The sequence below is a fragment of the Lampris incognitus genome, chromosome 7, assembly GCF_029633865.1.
Source record: "Lampris incognitus isolate fLamInc1 chromosome 7, fLamInc1.hap2, whole genome shotgun sequence".
Taxonomy (NCBI): domain Eukaryota; kingdom Metazoa; phylum Chordata; class Actinopteri; order Lampriformes; family Lampridae; genus Lampris; species Lampris incognitus.
This window is the reverse complement of record NC_079217.1, coordinates 47633347-47643507: the sequence shown is the minus strand read 5'-3', so window position 1 is coordinate 47643507 and position 10161 is coordinate 47633347. Positions and strand designations below refer to the sequence as shown.

The 10161-nt window shown below is 45.1% G+C and overlaps 1 protein-coding gene across 1 annotated transcript; it reads right to left on the bottom strand.

Annotated features, from left to right (window-relative positions):
* Positions 1-8002: 8002 nt before the first annotated feature.
* On the bottom strand, positions 8003-9254 carry LOC130115974 (gastrula zinc finger protein XlCGF57.1-like). Its single transcript, XM_056283874.1, has one exon. It carries the CDS (start codon positions 9252-9254, stop codon positions 8055-8057), a length of 1200 nt encoding a protein of 399 aa, XP_056139849.1. The 3' UTR covers positions 8003-8054.
* Positions 9255-10161: the final 907 nt, after the last annotated feature.

The following is a 10161-nucleotide window of genomic DNA, read 5'->3' as shown; positions in this document are numbered from 1 at the left end:
TTCACTTCGTCTGGTTCCCGTCTGGTCTCCGTCTAGATTATCTTCTTTCCTCAGGTCTTACAGGTAAGTATAAAATTAAATCTTCTTGTTATCTTAACTTGTCTTTCTCTTAATTAGCTTTGTCTGGTGTGCTGCTATCTTCTTGTTGTCGCTGGTAGTGCTATTATTTTTGGCGCTTGATAGCATGGTGCTACATTCTTAAATTGCCGGTAACAATAGAGCCGCGGAGATTAGTTCCGCCCTCCGTACTACAATATACAGGTGAGAAGTAGGAACCAACATTATAATACAGAAAACAAAACTAAAAACTTAACTGACACTGTCTGCAGTTACAAGGCCATTTGGTCCTTACAAAATCAAAACTCAGCATGCTTTTTGACTAACTTGTTCGCCTTAGCATCTTGTCTCACGTCATGCTCATTGTTTCTCTCCATTCATTTAGCAGCTTCATCATACAACAACCCCTTTTTTGCGCTAATCTTATTCACTTTCTCTTCCTTAATTGCCTTTGTACACTGTGCTGACCCTGTATAATTATTTTTGTTTCAGTGCAGGCACTTTTCTTGCACTTTCTCCATTTCACAATTTTCTCACATTGCAGTTGTCCTTCCCACATCTCCCACACCTTCTGACTCCCATTACATACTGCAGCAACATGTCCATATTCTTGACCACAAAAACATCTGAGAGGAGCTCTCTCATAAGGAAGAAGTGAGTTCAGGCAGGGTGGAGTGGGTGGGGAAGTATGTCAGGAGTGATTTGCGACAGAAGGGTGCCAGCAAGAGTTAAAGGGAACGTTTTCAAGATGGTAGTGAGACCCAGTTATGTTGTATGGATTGGAGATTGTTGCACTGACAAAAAGGCAGGAGGCAGAACAGGAGAACGCAGAATTGAAGATGCTAAGATTTTCGTTGGTGGTGACAAAGATGAACAGGATTAAGAATGAGTATGTTAGAGGGACATGCCTGACATACCTGTGGAGGCATGGAGATATTTAGGAGAGATGGCAGTGGAGTTTTTAACTAGATTGTTTAACACAATCCTGGAAAGTGAGAGGATGCGTGAGGAGTGGAGAAGAAGCATACTGGTACCGATTTTCAAGAACAAGGGCGATGTGCAGAACTGTAACAACTACAGAGGTATAAAGTTGATCAGCCACAGCATGAAGATTTGGGAAAGAGTAATAGAAGCTAGGTTAAGAGGAGAGGTGACGATCAGCGAGCAGCAGTATGGTTTCATGCCACGAAAGAGCACCACAGATGCGATGTTTGCTTTGAGAATGTTGATTGAGAAGTATAGAGAAGGCCAGAAAGAGTTGCATTGTGTCTTTGTAGATTTAGAGAAAGCTTATGACAGAGTGCCGAGAGAGGAGGTGTGGTATTGTATGAGGAAGTCAGGAGTTGCAGAGAAGTATGTAGGAGTGGTGCAGGATACGTATGAGGGAAGTGTGACAATGGTGAGGTGTGCGGTTGGAATGACAGATGGGTTCAAGGTGGAGGTCGGATTACATCAAGGATCGGCTCTGAGCCCTTTCTTGTTTGCAATGGTGATGGACAGGTTGACGGACAAGATCAGGCAGGAGTCTCCATGGACTATGATGTTCGCGGATGACATTGTGATCTGTAGCGAGAGTAGGGTGCAGGTTGAGGAGAGCCTGGAGAGGTGGAGGTATGCACTGGAGAGAAGAGGAATGAAAGTCAGTAGGAGCAAGACGGAATACCTATGCGTGAATGAGAGAGAGGACAGAGGAATGGTCAGGATGCAAGGAGTGGAGGTGACAAAGGCATTTGAGTTTAAATACTTGGGGTCAACCGTCCAAAGTAACGGGGAGTGCAGTAGAGAGGTGAAAAAGAGAGTGCAGGCAGGGTGGAGTGGGTGGAGAAGTGTGTCAGGAGTGCTTTGCGACAGAAGGGTACCAGCAAGAGTTAAAGGGAAAGTTTACAAAATGGTTGTGAGACCAGCTATGTTATATGGTTTGGAGACATTGGCACTGACGAAAAGACAGGAGGTGGAGGTGGCAGAGTTGAAGATGCTAAGATTTTCACTGGGAGTAACGAAGAAGGACAGGATTAGGAACGATTATATTAGAGGGACCGCTCAGGTTGGACGGTTTGGAGACAAAGCAAGAGAGGCAAGGTTGAGATGGCTTGGACATGTGTGGAGGAGAGATGCTGAGTATATTGGGAGAAGGATGCTGACTATGGAGCTGCCAGGGAAGAGGAGAAGAGGAAGGCCAAAGAGGAGGTTTATGGATGTGGTGACGGAAGACATGCAGGTGGCTGGTGTGACAGAGTAAGACGCAGAAGACAGGAAGAAATGGAAACGGATGATCCGCTGTGGCGACCCCTAACGGGAGCAGCCGAAAGTAGTAGTAGAGATGTTAGAGGGACAGTTTAGGATGGTTGGTTTGGAGATAATACAATACAATACAAACAACTTCATTAACCCCACTAGGGGCAATTTGTTTGGAGAAGCTTGTGAACACAAAACACAATAACATTCGAACAATCAAATAACACAAACAATAAATAATACCCCAGGGAGATAAATGTGAAATACAATCTATAACATCTATGAAATTACACAATAAGAAACACAATAAGATAAACTTGATAAAGAGAATAAAACAATCTGTTAAAAAACACTATGGAGCATTTAATAATCATGTTGCAACAGGTATGAATGATTTAGAATAACGGTTAGTTTTACAAGCAGGTAAAACATAATGACGCCCTGATGGCAACAGAGAAAATTCACTAGCTAGAACATGTCCAGAAGACGCCAAAACCATCAAAAAGACATGCATGTTAGGGTGAGTACTCCTGTCTGTGCCCTTGACCGAGGCATGGCAAGACAAACTGGAGTTGGTCCCCAGATGCTGCATGGTGGCTGCCCACTGCTCCTAGCTACACAGCTAGCATGGGTTAAAAAATTCAGAGCATAATTTCCCAATGGGGATCAATAAAGTGTTTCAAAATTAAAACATTTTTAAAAAAAGATAAAAAAGAAAAACTGGCTTCTTTCTGTGGGATTTGTTGGTTGCAAAAGAATTCAGATCTCTTTGTTTTGACCAGATTTTAACAATGCTGTATCGGAGGAGGCATGTAGTAGTCTGCAGCGCTCCCTGGATCGGCAAAGAGAGTGGAGCAGAGATCGGGACGGCTCGGAAAATGTGGTAATTGGCAAAGTACAATTGGGAGAAAAAAGCCAACAAAAAAAAAGAAAAAAGAAAAGGATCGGGTCCCCCAGCACAAACAGAGCAATATAGTGTATGCTGGTAAGTGTCAGGAGGATTGCCGTGACTTGTACATCGGGGAAACTAAACAGACGCTGGCCGAGAGGATGGCTCAACACAGAAGTGCTAACACGTCAGACCAGGACTCCACAGTCTACACCCATCTACAGGCCAGTGGCCACTCTTTCAAGGGTGAGGATGTGCACATCCTTGATAGGGAGGAACGATGGTTTGAATGGGGAGTCAAAGAGGCCATCTATGTGAAGAGGGAACGACCATCCCTGATCCGGGGAGGGGGGCTAATCTTACAACGCTGTGATTGCAAACATTCCCCATTCCTCTGTGAATAGTACACATGGCCATTGTAACTAGTTAATAGTCACGGCAATTTGCATATGACGCTGATCGTTGTTTTGGGTCGTTATGACACTGTATTGTTTATAAGGGTGGGATACCTGCAGTCAGTTGAGACTGAAGAGGTCACTTAGATGAGTGATGAACGTATCTGTCACTAAACGTGTCCATATGAACTGATTCAACTTTCTTCGATTTTCTTAACTGGATTATTGAACGTGCACAATGACATTTGAAAAAGGTACACCAATAAAAAATTAGAAATTTGTTCAAATAGAATGGTAGCTAAAAAAATCCAGCTATATTTCACATCAAAGGTGCACAAACAAACCAGACGCACACCTACCTTCTTCCCTGTTTAAGTAGAAACTCTAGGATAAGACAACATAAGATAAGATGTCTTTATTTATCCACAAGGGAAATTCGTTTTGTTCAGGCCAGAGTGTACAGCAACAAACACACACACACAAAAAAACATAAAAGATCAGGTATCAGCTAGAAGTTGGGTTTAAAAACAAAGCTAGGATAAGAACAAGACAGTCTTGGGCGGGGTGGGTGTGGTTGATGGTGAAGGTGGAGGTGGAGGTTTAGAGCAATAGGTTCAGGTATTCTGGGGCAAGAGAAAGGTAGCTGGGGATGGGGGCAAAGTATTTGTGCTTATTTAGTCATGGTATGGCAGACGGGATGCCGTCTCCCCCGCTATCGTTCTTGAAGTTGGGAACATGATATCTCCTGCCACAGGGTAGGCTCTTCAACCCAGCCACCGAGGATGCACAAGCCAGTGCATCCTTAGTGCCAGTCCCAAGCCCGGACAAATGGGGAGGGTTGCGTCAGGAAGGGCATCCAGCGTAAAATCTTTGCCAAATCAAATATGCGGATCATAAATAAGATTTACATACCGGATCAGTCGAGGCCTGGGTTACCAACAACCGCCACCGGTACTGTTAACCAGCAGGGTGTCGGTGGAAACTATGCTACTGTTGGGCGAAGGAGAAGGAGAGGGGGAAAGCATGTCCAGAGGCAGCTAGAGAGGAGGAAGGGTAGGCATGTGGAGGTGAGAGTTGGAACTTTGACTGTTGGCACTATGACTGGTAAAGGGAGAGAGCTGGCTGACATGATGGAAAGAAGAAAGGTAAGCATACTGTGTGTGCAAGAGACCAGGTGGAAGGGGAGTAAGGCCAGGAGTATCGGAGGTGGGTTCAAACTCTTCTACCATGGTGTGAATGGGAGGAGAAATGGGGTAGGGGTAATTCTGAAGGAAGAGTATGTCAAGAGCGTGCTGGAGGTGAACAGAGTGTCAGACAGAGTGATGAGCATGAAGCTGGAAATTGAAGGTTTATTGCTGAATGTTATCAGCGCATATGCCCCGCAAGTTGGGTGTGAGATGGATGAAAAAGAAGAATTCTGGAGTGAGTTGGACAACGTGGTGGAGAGGGTACCCAAGGAGGAGAGAGTGGTGATTGGAGCGGACTTCAATGGACATGTTGGTGTAGGGAACAGAGGTGATGAGGAGGTATGGAGTCAAGAAGAGAAATGTGGAAGGACAGATGGTGGTCGATTTTGCGAAAAGGATGGAAATGGCTGTGGTGAATACATATTTCAAGAAGAGGGAGGAACACAGGGTGACATACAAGAGTGGAGGAAAGTGCACACAGGTGGACTATATCTTATGTAGAAGGTGCCATCTAAAAGGGATTGGAGACTGCAAGGTGGTGACAGGGGAGAACGTAGCTAGGCAGCATCGGATGATGGTCTGTAGGATGACTTTGGAGACCAAGAAGAGAAAGCGAGTGAAGACACAGCCGAAGATCAAATGGTGGAAGTTGAAGAAGGAAGACTGTTGTGTGGAGTTCAGGCAGGAGTTAAGACAGGCACTGGGTGGTAGTGAAGAGTTGCGAGATGGCTGGGCAACCACTGCAGAAATAGTAAGGGAGACAGCTAGGAAGGTACTTGGTGTGTCATCAGGACAGAGGAAGGAAGACAAGGAGACTTGGTGGTGGAATGAGGAAGTACAGCAAATTATACAGAGGAAGAGGTTGGCAAAGAAGAAGTGGGATAGTAAGAGAGATGAAGAAAGTAGACAGGAGTACAAGGAGATGCAGCGTAAAGCAAGGAGAGAGGTGGCAAAGGAAAAGGCGTATGGTGAGTTGTATGACAGGTTAGACACTAAGGAAGGAGAAAAGGACTTATACCGATTGGCTATACAGAGGGACCAAGCTGCAAAGGATGCGCAGCAAGTTAGGGCGATCAAGGATAGAGATGGAAATGTGCTGACAAGCGAGGAGAGTGTGCTAAGAAGGTGGAAGGAATACTTTGAGGGGATGAATGAAGAAAATGAGAGAGAGAGAAGGTTGGATGATGTAGGGATAGTGAATCAGGAAGTTCAGTGGATTAACAAAGAGGAAGTGAGGGCAGCTATGAAGAGGATGAAGAGTGGAAAGGCAGTTGGTCCTGATGACATACCTGTGGAGGCATGGGGATGTTTAGGAGATAAGGCAGTAGAGTTTTTAACTAGATTGTTTAACACAATCCTGGAAAGTGAGAGGATGCCTGAGGAGTGGAGAAGAAGCATACTGGTACCGATTTTCAAGAACAAGGGCGATGTGCAGAACTGTAACAACTACAGAGGTATAAAATTGATCAGCCACAGCATGAAGATTTGGGAAAGAGTAATAGAAGCTAGGTTAAGAGGAGAGGTAATGATCAGCGAGCAGCAGTATGGTTTCATGCCACGAAAGAGCACCACAGATGCGATGTTGGCTTTGAGAATGTTGATTGAGAAGTATAGAGAAGGCCAGAAAGAGTTTCATTGTGTCTTTGTAGACTTAGAGAAAGCATACGACAGGGTGCCGAGAGAGGAGGTGTGGTATTGTATGAGGAAGTCAGGAGTTGCAGAGAAGTATGTAGGAGTGGTGCAGGATACGTATGAGGGAAGTGTGACAATGGTGAGGTGTGTGGTTGGAATGACAGATGGGTTCAAGTTGGAGGTGGGATTACATCAAGGATCGGCTCTGAGCCCTTTCTTGTTGGCAATGGTGATGGACAGGTTGACGGACAAGATCAGGCAGGAGTCTCCATGGACTATGATGTTCGCGGATGACATTGTGATCTGTAGCGATAGTAGGGTGCAGGTTGAGGAGAGCCTGGAGAGGTGGAGGTATGCACTGGAGAGAAGAGGAATGAAAGTCAGTAGAAGCAAGACGGAATACCTATGTGTGAATGAGAGGGAGGACAGTGGAATGGTCAAGATGCAAGGAGGAGAGATGACGAAGGCATTTGAGTTTAAATACTTGGGGTCAACTGTCCAAAGTAACGGGGAGTGCAGTAGAGAGGTGAAGAAGAGAGTGCAGGCAGGGTGGAGTGGGTGGAGAAGTGTGTCAGGAGTGATTTGCGACAGAAGGGTACCAGCAAGAGTTAAAGGGAAAGTTTACAAGATGGTTGTGAGACCAGCTATGTTATATGGTTTGGATTAGGATTAGGATTAGGAACGACTATATTAGAGGGACCGCTCACGTTGGACGGTTTGGAGACAAAGCAAGAGAGGCAAGATTGAGATGGCTTGGACATGTGCGGAGGAGAGATGCTGGTTATATTGGGAGAAGGATGCTGAATATGGAGCTGCCAGGGAAGAGGGGAAGAGGAAGGCCAAAGAGGAGGTTTATGGATGTGGTGACGGAAGACATGCAGGTGGCTGGTGTGACAGAGGAAGACGCAGAAGACAGGAAGAAATGGAAACGGATGATCCGCTGTGGCGACCCCTAACGGGAGCAGCCGAAAGTAGTAGTAGTAGACGGTAGGCTCTTCAAGCAGGTGTTGAGATCGTGTGTTTTGTCCGTGGCAATCTTTCCTGCTTTACTCACTGCCCACTGCTTGTACAGCAGTTGGAGACCAGAGCACCACTGTTCATAGAGCTTAGACATCAGTGTTGTCACCTTCCACAGCTTGCTCTGGTTAGCCTCAGAGAGCCCTCCATACCAGGCCAGGAAACAGAAAGTAAGGAGACTCCCAATAAGGCAGATGTAAAAGCTGCAGAGAATGGGAGGGGAAATACTTAGACACGTCAATCTCCGTAGCAGGTAGGTTATCTGCTGGCAGCTCAAGACAATACTTATTTTCTCGTCTTTGAGGTCCCCAGTTGAATATATATATTGAATATATAAATTGAGATACAGAAGCATCTGAGACAATAAATCTTAATTTTTCTTTTAATGGAAACCATGCTTACTAGTGTGATAATATTAAGATTTTGAAAAAATTGTACAGAATCATGAATTCTTAAAAGCCCCTAACTCCCTTCACATTCCCATCACATCTGTATGTATTTTGATGTGTCTCTGCATGTCTCCTCTTTCACAAAACCCTTTGCCACAGACTGAGCAACTGAAGGGTTTCTCTCCCGTATATCTACTCGTGTGTGACTGCAGATGTCCTCTTTGAGAAAACCCTTTACCACAGACTTAGAAACTTAAGGTTTATCTCCCATATGTACTCTCATGTGTGACCGCATGTTTCCTCTTTCAGGAAACCCTTTACCACAGACTGAGCAACTGAAGGGTTTGTCTCCTGTATGTATTCTCATGTGTGACTGCATATGTCCTCTTTGGGAAAATCCTTTACCACAGACTGGGCAACTGAAAGGTTTATCGCCTGTATGTATTATCATGTGTCTCTGCATGTTTCCTTTTTCAGAAAATCCTTTACCACACACTGAGCAACTGAAGGGTTTTTCTCCTGTATGTATTTTCATGTGTCTCTGCATACGTCCTCTTTGAGAAAACCCTTTACCGCAGACTGAGCAACTAAAGGGTTTCTCTCCCATATGTACTCTCATGTGTGTCTGCATATGTCCTCTTTGCGAAAATCCTTTACCACACACTGGGCAACTGAAAGGTTTCTCTCCCGTATGTAGTATCATGTGTCTCTGCATACTTCCTCTTTCAGAAAACCCTTTACCACACACTGAGCAACTGTAGGGTTTCTCTCCTGTATGCGTTCTCATGTGTGTCTGCATCTGTCCTCTTTGCGAAAACCCTTTACCGCAGACTGAGCAATTGAAGGGTTTCTCTCCTGTATGTACTCTCATGTGTGACTGCATCTGTCCTCTTTGCGAAAACCCTATACCACAGACTGGGCAACTGAAAGGTTTATCTCCCGTATGTACTATCATGTGTCTCTGCATATTTCCTCTTTGAGAAAATCCTTTACCACAGACTGAGCAACTGAAGGGTTTCTCTCCTGTATGTATTCTCATGTGTGACTGCATATTTCCTCTTTGAGAAAATCCTTTACCACAGACTGAGCAACTGAAAGGTTTATCTGCTGAATGTATTATCATGTGTCTCTGCATACTTCCTATTTCAGAAAACCCTTTACCACACACTGAGCAACTGAAAGGTTTCTCCCCTGTATGTATTCTCATGTGTGTTTGCATAATATGTTTATAAGAAAACTCTTTACCGCAGACTGGGCAACTGAAGGGTTTCTCTCCTGTATGCATTCTCATATGTTTCTTCATATATCCTCTTTTAGAAAACGCTTTACCACAGAATGAGCAACTGCAAGGTTTCTCTCCTGTATGCATTCTCATATGTTTCTTCATATGTCCTCTTTTAGAAAACGCTTTACCACACACTGAGCAACTGAAATGTTTCTCTCCTGTATGCATTATCATATGTTTCTTCATATATCCTCTTTTAGAAAACCCTTTACCACAGACTGAGCAACTGAAGGGTTTATTCTCAGCAGATCGCCGATTACTGATTTCATTGTTCTCTGTTGTGTCCAAACCTGAGTGAGGTTCTCTAGTCTTGTTCCCATCATCCTCATTGTCTCCATGAAGCTGACAGGATTGAGCTTTCTCTTCATCATTTTCTCTCTTCACAGGGACATGAGGAAATGACAGCTCGGTAATGTCAACCTTCTCCTCCAGTCCTTCAAGCTGCTCTTCCTCCTGACTGCTCCAGAGTTCCTCCTCTTCCTCTTTAATGTGTGGGGGCTCTGGGTCCCCCTGGTCCAGACTGGGGCTCCACTCCTGCTTCACAGAGGGAATCTTTTCTTCAGAAACAAAGAACTGCTGGAGGTCTAGAGGGGAGAGATATATGAACATTAGGGAAACTATGACTGCACACCTTTAAATAAAATCATGGGCAATAAAATATTAAGTGATATCCTTTAGAGCAGTCACTTTAACATAATCTCATTTTTTTTGCAGATCCCCCCCTCCCTTTTTCTCCCTAATTATACTTGGCCAATTACCCCACTCTTCTGAGCCATCCCGGTCGCTGCTCTACCCCCTCTTCTGATCTGGGGAGGGCTGCAGACTACCACATGCCTCCTCTGATACATATGGAGTCGCTAGCCACTTCTTTTCACCTGACAGTGAGGAGTTTTGCCAGGGGGACATAGCACGAGGGGGGCTCACACTATTCCCCCCAGTTCCCCCTCCCCCACCGAGCAGGTGCCCCGAACGACCAGAGGAGGCGCTACTGCAGCGACCAGGACACATACCCACATGCGGCATTCCTACCCACATACACGGCCAATTGTGTCCGTAGGGACGCCCAACCAAGCTG